Source organism: Gekko japonicus, unplaced genomic scaffold (genome assembly GCF_001447785.1).
Source record: "Gekko japonicus isolate JY-2015 unplaced genomic scaffold, Gekko_japonicus_V1.1 scaffold251, whole genome shotgun sequence".
NCBI classification, from domain to species: domain Eukaryota; kingdom Metazoa; phylum Chordata; class Lepidosauria; order Squamata; family Gekkonidae; genus Gekko; species Gekko japonicus.
In genome coordinates, this window is record NW_015161956.1 from 748,676 (window position 1) to 762,622 (window position 13,947).

Genomic DNA, 13,947 nt, shown 5'->3' on the forward strand with positions numbered 1-13,947 from the left:
ATTAGCCATGTTTTCTGCTAGATTTTTTTCACTTTCCTCAAGATTATCTCTTTTACTCCTGACTGTTCCCCAATTGTTATGCAAATTTCTTTGGGTGCCCAAAACCTCAATATATTACCCTGTCTCTTTGTGTTGAAATTTGGGGGCCATTTCTGTAAAGTTATTGAGCTGTTTGCATTAAGTATTGGCAACGGTTTCAATATATACAATGTCACATGTCTCCCAAATTTTATATATATATTTGTTTGCTTTTCAGCTTCTAGATCCAAGAGAGAAAGTAATCCTAAGTATGTCTACTTCGAATCCTACTCTGGTCTATTCAACAGGGCTTACTCCCAGGAAAGTTTTCTTAGGATCACACTGAAAGCCTTCTACAGATCCTTACCGGCTGCCCCAGTTCTCCCACTGACTCCAGGTATTGCTGTGCTGTTCACATACTTTTCCAAGAAGGCATCTTCTAGGGAACCATCCTGATATTTCAAGTAACTGTTTCCTCCTCCTCCTGCAGCAATGAGCAAGGGCTCAAAAGCGCCATCCTTCTGCTGCTCAATAAGGCACACACACACATACATACATAATCAATGCACTGAGGAAGTCAAGAAAGTGCAGTTAAGTTCAACATCAGGTACAATTTTTTTCAAAGGGGGAAAATCAGGTATAAATGGTTGTAACATCTCCCCCCTCCTATAAGCATGAAAAATAATGCAACAATACTGAGCAAACTTGCACATGAATTCAACAGTAAGCAGCAGCAATTATGCCATGGAGCAAGGAATCTAACTTTCAGATCAAACTCTAGTAGTAGATGTAACATCCTTTGAAATATATTAGCTATAAGGCTTTTTCAGCCTTTACTGAAAAATGAGGACTTAAACTGGCTTAACAGACATTCTTCTCTCTCCAGGAAACCCTTGGAATAGTAGTTCAGTGAGGAGGGTTGGGGGCCCAGAATTGACTGGTGCATGAAAAATGCAATCATTTCTACTTGTAAGTAAATAAGCACCATGTAAATTTGCTACTCACCAAAACAGTTACACTGATACACACACACACAATAAGATGTACACATATAGATACGGATAGATACACAAATACATATAGATATACGGATGTATAGATATATAGCACTTTCACACATGCTAAATAATGCAGTTTCAATCCATTTCAGCAACCCTTTGCAAGTGGATTTGCCATTTCACACAGTAAAATCCAGTTGCCAAGTGCACTGAAAGTAGATTGGAAGTGCATTATTTAGTGTGTATATGCAATGATAACACCCAAGTTGTGGACAACAATCTTCATGCATGTGAGACAAGCAACACTCAACGAAGAAAATCTGTCCTTTTCAGAACTGAACAATTCTTAGTGTGACCATCTTAACCTTAAGTGGATGCCCTCAGTGTTTTAAGTGCTGATTGCACAGAGAAAGTCCACGCCTCAGGGTCAGACAGAGTTTAACATTTTAATGATGAAACTTGTGGTTCTGCTGTATTTTTTTTGAAATGCTGAGAGCCACCCTGAATCCTACCTTGTGGGAGAGGGGTGGGATATAAATCTCAAAAATTAATAATAAATGAATAAATGATACGCTGGGAGAATTGTGATCAGATCTTCTCAGAATTTAAAAAATGCTAATCTAAGCCATGTGAAGTCCTCATCAGGGCCTTGTGGGGAGCACGGAATAGAGAGATTCAGCCTAATCAAAACAGACAGGCACATGCAAGCTATTATTAGCCCTCAAAGGAAAACAACATTGGCCCCAGCCACACGTGCCAGGAAATGTGGGGGGGAGGCGTGGCTATTTGCGCTGTCGCATTCTGATTTGCCGTTATGCGATCAGACGTGACAGCGGCACAGCAGGGTTTTGTCCTTCGGCGCACGCTGCAAAGAGGACGGCTGGAGGGAATAGGCACACGCCAGCGCGATCACATTGAACGAGTCCGTCTGCAGCCCATGGCAAACCATTTGCTAGTAGATCTTTGCAGGTACTTTTTAACTGCGCATCTTCGGCGGCACGCCACGGGTTGGCCATGGGTTGGCCATGGGTGCACTACGCTTGCCAGATGTTGCGGTGTGATCATGCCCCAAAAATCCACCCAGCATTCGTGCCTTTCGCGTGGCAAATTCTCCGTGTGACTGGGGCCATTGTTTTTTTTTTCTTTTGAGGGCTAATAACTGCATGAGAAGGTGATTAGTTCTGAGCAGCCAAACCACATGGGAGTAGGGAGTGCTGTCTTACAACACTGATCCAGACTGGCCATACACACATCTTTCTTATATTAGAATTTTAAGAACACAGACAGGATCTGATCAGAATTGGTCTGTTTTTTTGCTAAAAATATATTTATTGCAACTCAGGTGATAATGCCATTATGGGCAAGGCAGAAGCATGTTCCAATGAAAGCTCAGACCAGTTCATGGTTGTTCCCAATATTTCAAAGACAGATATACGAAGACATTTCCATTTCTCTCTCCATTTTTTGGGGTTACTTGGCCAACAGGAGACAAAATGCTGTTAAGTTACCTCCATGCCTGAGAGGAGATGAATGGTGATTCCAGGCCCGTAGCCAGGATTTTTTAAGTCAGGGGGCATTTAAATTTCTTAGGGGGCACAGGCTAATCAAATTAAAGGTAATTTAATTCAGTTTCTGGGGGAAATAGAGAGGTGCTGTCTGGCTCCACATGGCCACCGTAACTGGCCCTTCATGCCAGACAGCTGTGCAGGAATACTCATCTCCCTCCCTACACCTGCCACTGCTCGGGGGCCCTTGGCTGGATGGGAAGTTGTGTGGCCTTGCCAGTAAGTCGGGGGGGGGGGGGCCAGCCCCGAAACCCCCACTGTAGCTACGGGCCTGGGTGATTCTCAGTTTATTTCCAACAATCAGAAAAGATGCCTTTTCGCATTTATCCCCTATTTTGCAATCCCAATTTGTGTTACAGCATAAGTCCAAACGGAGGCACCAAACACAGTTCCACCAAGCAGAATGATGTTGTCATATTTGTCATGAAAATCAGGTTCATGTTTATTGTGAGCTTGTCTTGCCACTGTACATTGAATGCTATGGGCGAGTAAAGCCAGGCCTGTAGCCAGAAAATTTTTAGGGGGGGGGGATAAGTACAGTGGTGGTCATCTACTTGAGACTTAAAGTAGATTACATGGTATAGAACACTATAATCAAACAGCATGAGAGATCTAATAAACAATGCAATAGGACTAGGCGTACAAAAATCCCAAAATGCAGAAAAGTATCAAACATGCTGTGTCAAGCAATGCAGAAAATAGAATTACAAAAAATGAAAACAGTGCTGTAAGAGCATGATAGAACATACAACAAATCAATAATATATAGTGTACACTGTGGCATAGACCAATGTTCCCTCTAAGCTGTGGAGTCTTGTGAGCAAAAATTCTACTTTGTGAGCTCCCGGCATTAAAGTTGTGAGCAAGCAATGTGGCTACTGCATAAATTAGTTTGCTCTGAAGCCATCCTTCCTGAGCTAAGACAAAAATGTGTGAGCTGGAGGCTAAAAAACTGTGAGCTAGTTCACACTAACTCAGTTTAGAGGGAACACTGGACTAGACTGTCCTGTTCTATATAAGCTTTATAAAAGTGCCCTCTCAAGTAACTGTTTTACATGGTTTGCAGAATCAAAGAAGTGTGAGAGCCTTCTTCCAGTTACTGAAACCTGAAACTCTAAATTCAACCTTCTTTTCTCTGTAATTCACTAATTCATGGCTTCTAAATGGTGCTACCCATACAGGCTTTTAAAATCAGGACTTTTCAGCCCTGCTAACTGCTAATTCTGTTCTAGCCAATTGCATAGTGAATTAACCCTTGGAAGATTTATGACAGGATTCACACTTTTTACCTCAACTCCTACCTTTTTTACAAAGAAAATTTACACCTGAAAGACATGTGACAGATTTCACAGCAACCTATAATGCTGATTGGGGGGGGGGGCATGACAAATTATTGATGGGGCACTGCCCCTTTTGCACCACCATGGTTATGGGTCTGCCTAAGGCACTCTTCGCAATGGGCAAGAGGATCTCTCAGGGCCAGAGTCCCACTCCAGAATTGGTCTGTTTTGACTCTCCGTTCAGGCCCTAGGGCTGCTAGGTGCCCTCCTGTGGTGGGGGAACACCTGCCCCCAATTGCCTGCAATTGATCAAGTGAGCAGTGAGAGAAAAACTGTGGGGATATTACAGCCCCCTACCCTGTGACACTAGGAATTTTCCCAGTCTCTATGGTAAATATTAGGGGAATTCCTACAGCATCATGGGGGTCTGTGATTTTACTTCCAGGCAACCACCCAGAAGTGTTGTCACAGTATCTGCAACACTGCCCACTTTTAAGCCCCACCCTGAAATTTGAGAGCATAGGCCTTGCAACCCTAAGTTCAGCACTGATTATGGGGGTTTAGCACTCAATTTTAACAGTCATTCCCTCAGTCCAAGGAATCCTTGGAACTGTAGTTGCTTGAGGGGGAACTAGAGTTCTTTAACAGAATTCTAAGTATTTTGTTACATATATCAGATCTTTGAAGTTAAAAGCCCCCTCCCCAATAAATCAGTGCAGTGCAGAACATAAAGGGATGTCTATATTTTTAGGGCTGATTCAGAGTTACAGCGTTCTCTGTATACTTATGAACAACAATCTCTCTTTGGTAGTAACACCAACCTTGGAACTACATATAATGTTGGCAAATTGCTTTCCAGATTGCATGAAGAGTCCTGGCACTAGTACTGGACACACCTGGTGGCTCCTGGTGCTCCTGGCCGAATAATGTAAGCCATGTGAAAAGCAGCATACAAATGCTACAGCCTTTGTGCATGTTTTAATGATGAGTATCCATTTGAAGACTACAATGTTTTTATTAAGCCTTTAATGAAGCACCTCTGGATGTCTGCCTTTCATGAGAAGGCTGGCAAGCAACACAAACACTTACCCTGAAGACGTAAGTGGCTCCTCCACCCCCACCCCCTCCTCCAGCCCAGTCAGTCAGGCCCTTCTCTTTCTTGTATTCTTCTTCAATGATGGATGATTCTCCCAAGCAGATCTGCTCAGCCAGAAAGTTGCCCTGAAAGGAAACAAGAGGACAGCAGCTAAAGACTAGCACAGGAATATTATTAGGCTACTAACCAAAAGGGTTTCTTTAGAAATGTTCAAGTCTCCTGATTTTAAGCAATTCTTCACATTTACATGCATTTAGATGTTACAAAACCTCATTGGCCTTTGGAGCATGAAGAGGAATGGAACAATTTACCCAAAATTAGATGGAAATATCATTTTTAAAGCTTTGTAAAATTAAACTTGATAATAAAGAAATTACCCCCCCAAGCTTTTAAACTAAAAAGTGGCAGCTTATCAGTACCATAGATGTCACTTAAATACTGGCAGATACATTTGGAACAAATCCCATAGACGTGGAACCATAAATAGCAATTGATCTTCGAAGGGGGCAGCAGTCATTAAGTCAGGAACTCTGACTAGACAGCAAACTTCACTTGGAAGCTTTCAAAGCAGGACTAGACTCTAGCAGTCCAGGGGCAGAATATTGCCCACTGAAGACTGATACCTAGACTCAAAAGTAGCTTTGGGGGTCAGAAAGGTCATGGTGATGCATTTGTTTCCACTGCTGCTTTTTAAAATTAAGGCATGAAGACAATAGCATAATTCTCCAGCCAAATCCATGCCAGCTTGGACAATAAATGTGTGTCTGACTGGTGAGCAGCCAAGCCATCCTTGCATCCTTGATTATTTCCAGGCCAACAGGATACACTGGGTTGCTCAACAACCACACATCTCATCTTCTGTATTTTCTCCTTCTCCCTTCCTCAAGCTGTCTTTTTAGTGCATATCAACCACATGGCTCAATAGACATGAGTTTTTCCTCCAGACATAATAGCAGTTACCTAGAGCAAGGGTCCTCAGTTGTAGAACCTGTGGGCCCTTTTTGAGTTTTGAGAACAGGCAGTGGGAGCCATAATAAATGGCTGCCATGGTGGTGGTGGTGGGGGGGAGAGAATCATGCATAAAATGTCTGCTGGAAAGGGCTGGGTCCAATCAGAAAACACTGAGAGGTTCTACAGAATGTTAGGAGGTCCCAAGGCATGCATCCTCCTATGATGGAGGCCTCTGTTTCCATGTGGGTAACCCTGGGCTCCTTTGAAGTCCTTCCTATTCCAATGAAGTAGAGAAAAGTCTGAATTGGCTGTTTCCTTTGGGGAAGAGATGCAGAAGAAGCAGAATGGGCAGGAAACACACAGTTGGGTGCCATGGCACCCATGAATACCATGTTAGGTGCCCATGCCGTATCAATCATAACAATAAATACTAGATAGGCCCAGGAGTGGAATACAAATCAATATCAGCATGGAGAAATCCTGTCTATATCTGGGTCCACATCTCATTCTTCTGTATTGGATACTATGCTACGAGGATAGTTTATACATTGTTTTTCAAGTCCAAGTTTCATTGAGACCCAGATGTTCGTAGCTGTTTGATCTTTGTTTTTCTCTTTGCAGAGAATATCTAAATACTCATTACAGCAGTGGAAAACCCCCTATAAAATTTTATGAGTTCTGGCCTTGAATCCTAGTTTCTACAGTCTTGGTTGTGCTCCCTTTGTCGCGATCCAAATGCAATGGAGATTTGACACTAGTGTGTAAATAACAGCAAGAGCTAGAATGCAGAAAAATCCAGCCTGTAGAGAAATATGTTTTCCATGAAGGCCAGCACGCAGATCACAGCTAGTTACCATGTGTGGCTGCTCTATTAAGTAAAATGAGAGAGGAGAGAATCTCCCTTTGAACACAATAGGGATTTGTTCTTGATGGTGACCTTTCAAAACTATTGTGTAAATAATAGTAAAGACATAAATAGCTTGGTAGAAGACGCTGCTAAATACAGAGCTATATGCTTTAGAGGATTGGCAGCATGTGGTGGCTTCATTAAAGCACACAAAAGGAGAAACCAAGCTGATAAGCCAATTTTGAAGTCCAGAACCAATATTTTAAAATGGACGTACTGGGGTTGTTTCTCATTTTTGCACTTTTAGCCCAGGCTTGTCATTTCAACCTCTCTTAGAGACAGTCCCTACATTAAGCAGAATGAAGTGCTATGCGGGGTTTTAACTAATGTTTTTAGTGCTTTCTTTTTATAATTTTTTGTAAGCCACCTTGGACAGGTTCCTGGAGATGTAGCATAAAAAATTCTAAGTAAAATAATAAATACAATTCTTCCTGGACATTACCACATCAGGCTGCTGATTTACAAACAACCACCAAACAATTTCCAATTCTACACACAGGAAAAACAGTCTGAGCAGCAGAAACTGGACCCTCCACACTAAGAGGTTACTTTTGAATGTACAAAGATTTCTTTGAAATAGTAGATCATACAAAAGCATGCATCCGTGAACACTGAAGTGGTACAGTTCAGAAAAACATTACCATGATTCTGCTGAATGTATGGCCCTTAGAATTCGCCCAACTCACTGACAGGGGAATCCTATGAAGAGTGACTCCAGTCTAAGTGAAGTCAATGAATTTAGATGTGAGTAACTCAAGTGGTTAAGACGCTGAACTGCAGATCAGAAGGTCCGTAGTTCAGCAGTTCGAGACCCGAGTGCCGCATGGCAGAGTGAGCTCCCCGTCTCTGGTCCCAGCTCCTGCCAACCTAGCAGTTTGAAAGCAAGAAATTGCAAGTAGATAAATAGGTACCACTTTGGTGGGAAGGTAACAGCATTCCGTGTGCCTCGGCGTTTAGTCATGCCGGCCACATGACCATGGAAACATCTTTGGACAGCGCTGGCTCTTCGACTTGGAAACGGAGATGAGCACCGCATCCCTAGAGTCAGATTCGACTTGCTTTCGAGCAAGGGAAACCCTTACCTTTACCTTTACCTAACTCTGCATAGGATTTTACTGTCAGTGTAGAGAATAAATCAAACACACTACAGTCTTTGACTGGTTTCACCAATATCCTTTCTTTCAGAAAATCCTGAGAACTGTCGGTCTGCAAGACAAAGTAGTGTGTGTCTGTGGGACTAGTGTGTGACTCTCCCTAGTCACCAACTATAATTCCCATGTTTCTTTGTGGGAAGGCATGATGGTGGTATAAAACCAATACAGCTTTGTAATCTAGAAATGCTCTAAGGGATGTTTTGATCTGACAAAGTGAGCTTTGACCCACAAAAGTTTATATCCTGGAAATGTTGTAGATCTCTAAGGTGCTACTGGGCTTGGATTTTGTTTTGAAATGGAAAGGCCAGCTCTATTGATACTTGCAAACCACACAGAGACACTGCCATTTCCTACCCTGGCTATTACCAGCCCCAGCTGGCTACATCACAAGGCACATGGTAGAAATTCAGAAATGACAGTGCCATAGTTAGTGCCATACTAGTAATATCCCTTCTTTGAGCTAATTTCAGTCCCATTCCCTTCTTTAGTGCCATTACCATTGGTGGGGGAAACTGCCTCCTAGAAATGCTTTGACCCACCCATGGTGTGATCATGCCCAAGTGCTGAAAGTCTAAATCCCTCACCCTTGGGCAGGCATCTTCTCCCTGTTGTCCCACTAGGATATACAGGAGCTCATCTTTCTCCAGCTGGAAATTGGCTGAAATAAAGATCCCATGGGATCGCTTGTTGTGGTTCTTGGCTCCTTTTCCTCCAGCTGCTCCGTATGCTGAAACCCTGGGGGGGAAAGCCACAGCAATTAGGAAGAAACTGTACCGCATCACAGCCAGCTGCAAAATTGGGTCCAGATGCAATCTCCCCACACCAAGCCAATGTTTCCCGGGGTCACATAAAAGCCTTCAAAGTGACTTGGACTATGCGCTGCCAGAGTAGGCTGTGGCAGTAGAACACCAGGTTGGATCCAGCGATTCCCTTTTGCTAATCAGAAGTTTATCAATGAGAGAAGGAAGGCCAAATTCTCACTTAACAAAATGAAGTCATCTGATCCAAGCCCCTCCCATCAAGAGCAGTGACTGCCCTTACCATCAAATGGCTCAAGACCTTCTTTAGGACAGTGCTTTAGGGGAAAAACAGAAGCGCTTTCCTTTTTCTATACACCTTAACGCAGAGAGTTCTGTTTTTCCAGGAATGCAAGGGCTGAAGAAAAGGTGGTGGTGCTGGTGCTATAGACAGGGTAGAGTACAAAGTCGCTAGGAGAGCTAGGAAAGTAGCTATTAGTGGGTGCAAGGGCAGGGTAGACGTATAACTGGGTTCGTTTACCAGCCTATCAAGACCAGTGTTCCCTCTAAGCTGAGTTAGTGTGAGCTAGCACACAGTTTTTTAGCCTCCGGCTCACATATTTTTATCTTCGTCCAGGAAGGATGGCTCCAGAGCAAACTAATTTATGCAGTAGCCAAATTGCTCACTCACAACTTTAATGCCAGTCGCTCACAAAGTAGAATTTTTGCTTGCAAGACTCCACAGCTTAGAGGGAACATTAATCAAGACTGCTGCTGAGGAAGGCATTGGCAAACAATCTCTGCTTCTCACTTTCCTTGAAAGCCCCTTGCTGGGGTCACCATAAGTTGGTTGCGATTTGACAGGAGGTGAGAGATGACAGCCAACAAAGCAGTGCCATCAACAAACCTGGTGTTGTGTAATGGTTAAAAGAGTGAGCTATGAAGCAGAAAACCTTCAAATCACACTTCAGGCCAATACTTACTTGGTAACTTCTGCCATGGATGAGAGCAGAGGGGGTTGACATTTATTGAGATTGACCAGTGGTTGCGGTGAAGCTGGGGCTTCCTGCCAGACAAGGCATGGTTTTCATAGCCAGGAGTGAAAACACAAGAGTCTCTTTGATATACTAGGATTTCTCTATTGGCTGAATAGGTTCCGGTGAGTTGTTGCTGCCAGAATGCATGGCCCAGATTGGCTAAGACCTTTTTACGCAGGTGGGGTGTGTGTGAAAAGGAGCTGTTCCTTCAGTGTGTGGGGATATACCGCTTCCTCTGTATGCATAGACCCATCTGAATTTCCCAACAAGGAGTGGAGATCAGATGCTCAGGTATTGTAAATTCCTAGTTAGGTTAGCCATCTTTCTCTGTTTCATTTCTTTTATAAGTCTACCTCATAATTCTGTAGTCAATATTCACTTTGGAATTATGCCAGCAGAATAAAGTTAGCATATGTTTAAGTGCTAAGCGATTGCCTTGATTCCTACCTGCATGCCTCAAGGAGGCTGATGTTACCAAAGCAGCTCTGGTCAGATGCTCCCCATGGCACCAAACTGGAGGTGATAGCAGCTACCGAAAGGAAGTGCTGTAAACCTTCTTAAGAAGGGCTGGAGGGAAGAGATGGATTCCTACTGGGAAGAGTGGGTTTACCTCAACCAAAATAACTCCCTCCCTAGCTTCTGAGCAGGGCTGGGTCTTGCTCATTGCGCATGGGCTGTTTGCCAAAGCTGAGAGTGAGGGTGGTCTGTTGGGCAGTGGAGTGGAAACATTACAACATTAAGCAAGCTATTGTCTTATTACTATCCCACCAGTTATCCGCATATTTGTACTATGGAAATAACTGCACCGGTGAACTCAATTGAGATATTGTATTTTAAGTGCTTTGAATGCTTGTTAAGTGCTACTAAAAGGCTAAGTATTACTATTATCACTACCTGACAACGATACTCACGTGTATCGATTTGATGCTGGCACTTTCCACACTTGCACCCCTCGTAAGTGTCCCTCTTTCTCCACCGTCACTGAAATATTGGTGTTGTAATAGGCACTGTCACACTGTGCTTGAGTCGGCCCTCGAGGCCCGCTAGCTCCACAAGCTGTGAAACACCAGTGAACAACAGGCGCTTCTTCTACAACATCAAAGGAAATCTGGAGTTGGAACTGAGGTGTCAGCTTCCCAGTTCCACAGGCTCATGCCATATCCACACAACGGGCCCATCATAAATCCCCCCACAGATAGCTGAGTATTTTTTAAAAAGAAGTTATGTCCTCTACGCTGTTTTCCTGATGCAAATCTCTTCTCTCCCCCAGCTGCTATTTATCCGGGGGGGGGGGGGGGACACACAAGCACTATATAGGCCCCTCAAGAAGTAAACCGCACCAACAAGGACATGAAAGTGGCATAGGGGAAAATAATTCCATTCACCTCAGGGCCAAGACCATGATTTGAATCCCTCTCCACCTGCCATGGCTGTTATTAGCCCTTTTAAAACAGCAGCTCTTTCAGATCCCATCTGATTTTGGCCCTTGGCAGTAAGCTAGTGACAAAGTAATATTGTAAATACATAGTGGGTAAACAAGTCACCTAAAGGAAGGGGTTCCTCCAATGGGTTATATATGTTCATTTCCCATGGATAGTGTTGCTTTCCATCAGGGTGGCTTTGTCTTCTTCCTGCCACAATTTGGGAATGAATGAGAGGGGGGGGGGCGAGAAGAGAAATGGAGAGGATTCAGACAGAGAATTAGCCAAACCATTCTGCTGAAACCAAGGCAGTTCTATCTACAAGGCTACAGAAAAACAGGACAACAATACAATGTGGATGTCATTTGACTGTACTTACTACAACTATATAGAAATTAATAAAGGGTCAAATTAAAGCACAGAATGAGTAGATTTGCCCCCAGTCTCCCTGAAACTACACCAAAAATGCTACAACTTTTCCCAACCCCCCCACCCAAATTATAGGACCTGAAAAGGGTACAAAAACTATAAGCTATAGTATGTTAGATCTCTCTAGCCATTTACTGAGCTGCTTTGATACCACAGAAGCCTGGCTGTCAGAGAAATTAACCCCAACTAGCTGTTTCCAGAGTTACTGTGATATAATGGGATGCTCACATACATTGTAACTACTAAGATGTTAAACTGTTAGCACAAACAGCATAATAATGCAAAGAACTATGAACTCCTGCTAGAAACGGGTGCAGAAATCCAAGAAGGGAAACCACAAAATCCTATCCCTGTGTGGAAGACACCCTTGTTTGTAAGTAACCACTATATATTCTTCACACACACCCTATTTGCACAGTCATCCTCTTGCTGATTTGGCTGGAGCCTTTTGTTGTTTTTTACAATATTATGATGTTGTAATGTTACTGCACATGCACAAAAAAAAGAGGAGGTTCCGTCACTGATGAAGTACATGACAACAGAGCTCTACAACCCCTTTTCAAAGGAAGTGTGGGGATGATTGGATTTGAATTCAAGTAAAAAATTCCCCCAGATAAACTGAACAAAATAACAATGACATTTATATGGCAAGGGAAGAAACCGAGAATAAAATTGAAGGCACTACAGGACTTTAAACAGAATGCAGGCTTTTGTCTTCCAGACTGGGGAACATATTATAAAGCCTGTGCATTGACATGTATTAAAGAATGGATAAGAATGGAAAATACTAGACTACTAAAATTGGAGGGACATTATTTAAAGCTAGGATGGCATGCCTATCTTTGGTATCAAAAAGTGGACAATCACAAATATTTTAAAAGTCATTTGGTGAGGAAAGCACTGCTGTTAATATGGTAAAGAATCAGACATAAAATATATGTGAAGATTCTGAAATGGGTCTGTAACGATTCCTTGTTTTATGAGAGTGCGTGTGCCTTTAAATGCTTGGTTGAAGTGCATGGTGTTAGCAGACTAGAATGATTGGGAGAGAGAAATGTGCTGTGATTGGTGGATGACAGAGTGTGGGAAGGTTTTTTGAAGTGAATCTGTGTGGGTGTGTCAGAGTGTCAGTTATGAAAGACAGTCAGTTAGTGAGAAAGCAGTGGAGTTGAAAAAGTTCAGTTGATGTTGTTCAGAGTGAGAGTTCAGTTTGTTTTGTGTGATATCTGAAAGAGAGAGCAGCATATATCTTTAATAGTGAATCTTTAAAGTTCTTAAAGAAGTTACATTTACCAAGAAATTAAACTGTGTGTTCGCCTAAGTGAGAGATTCCTGTCAGGACTAAAACTGACAGAGTGTGTGATACAGTTGACAAATATATTTACAAGAACCTCATTCCCAGCCAGTTACATAATAACCAATCTCTTATTTTGTTCCTCTTTCAATAAATCCTATTTTATTTAAATATATCCCAGAAGTCATATCAATTCTTCCTCAGGACCACATTATATCCTTGAAAGACTACACCCCGTGTTACAATACCAACACCAGAGGCAAAGAGGGGATTTTGAATTTATTAAAATTCCTGGTGGCAGCTGGAACTACCTATTTTGTAAAGACAAAATATGAATATTAAAGAGAAATACAGTCCTCCCCAATAAGAGAATGTCACAGGGTCTCTCCGGTGGAAGCATTTACTCAACCTATATTATTGGAGGAGAAAAAAGTAGCTAGATACAAAGATTTATTAGGAGAGGAAGACAGGTTGAAGTCCAAAGAAGAATTAGAGGAACAAGATATATGTTTGAATTGGTGGACAAGAGTACAGTTAGACTCTGGATATGCTAAAGACAAACCTCAGGGGTTTGATGCAGAACAATTGGTGTTTGATACACTTTTATATGAAACAAATGATAAATTAATTAAGAAATTTTATGTGTATTTGTTACAGATAAAAATGTTTTTGCTTAATATTATGCCTGATGTGAAAGATAAGAAAGCTAAGCACTTAATTATACATATAGTTACAGCAGCAACAATTCTTTATGCTAAGTACTGGAAGAAATCAGAGATACCAACAGAAAATGAACTTTTAACAAAAAAATTGAAACAGCAGAAATGGATATATTATTGGACTTGTTAAAAGACTGAAGCAAACAAAATGTGAGGGACAACTGGATACCATTCTATGACTAGGTGGAAAAAAACTTCGAAGACCAGGAGTAATGGATACAACCAGTGCTATTTTTGGGCCGGAACGCCCCAGAATGGTGTTCTGGCTGGCTTCCGAGTCAGCTCACTGGCCTGCCCTGGGCCCGTCCCAAGGGCCTGCAGTAGACCTGAAGACCCCACCC

General features: G+C 42.4%; 1 protein-coding gene across 1 annotated transcript in view; it reads right to left on the reverse strand.

The window, feature by feature from the left end:
* LTK (leukocyte receptor tyrosine kinase) overlaps positions 1-13,947 on the reverse strand; it is a 96,856-nt gene that overhangs the window by 46,827 nt on the left and 36,082 nt on the right. Inside the window, exons 11-15 of the mRNA XM_015429505.1 lie at positions 11,288-11,374; positions 10,655-10,832; positions 8,554-8,704; positions 4,951-5,082; positions 386-542 (exon numbers count right to left, since the gene is read on the reverse strand). Coding sequence (XP_015284991.1) covers positions 386-542; positions 4,951-5,082; positions 8,554-8,704; positions 10,655-10,832; positions 11,288-11,374 — 705 coding nt within the window. The remainder of the gene's footprint in view (positions 1-385; positions 543-4,950; positions 5,083-8,553; positions 8,705-10,654; positions 10,833-11,287; positions 11,375-13,947) is intronic.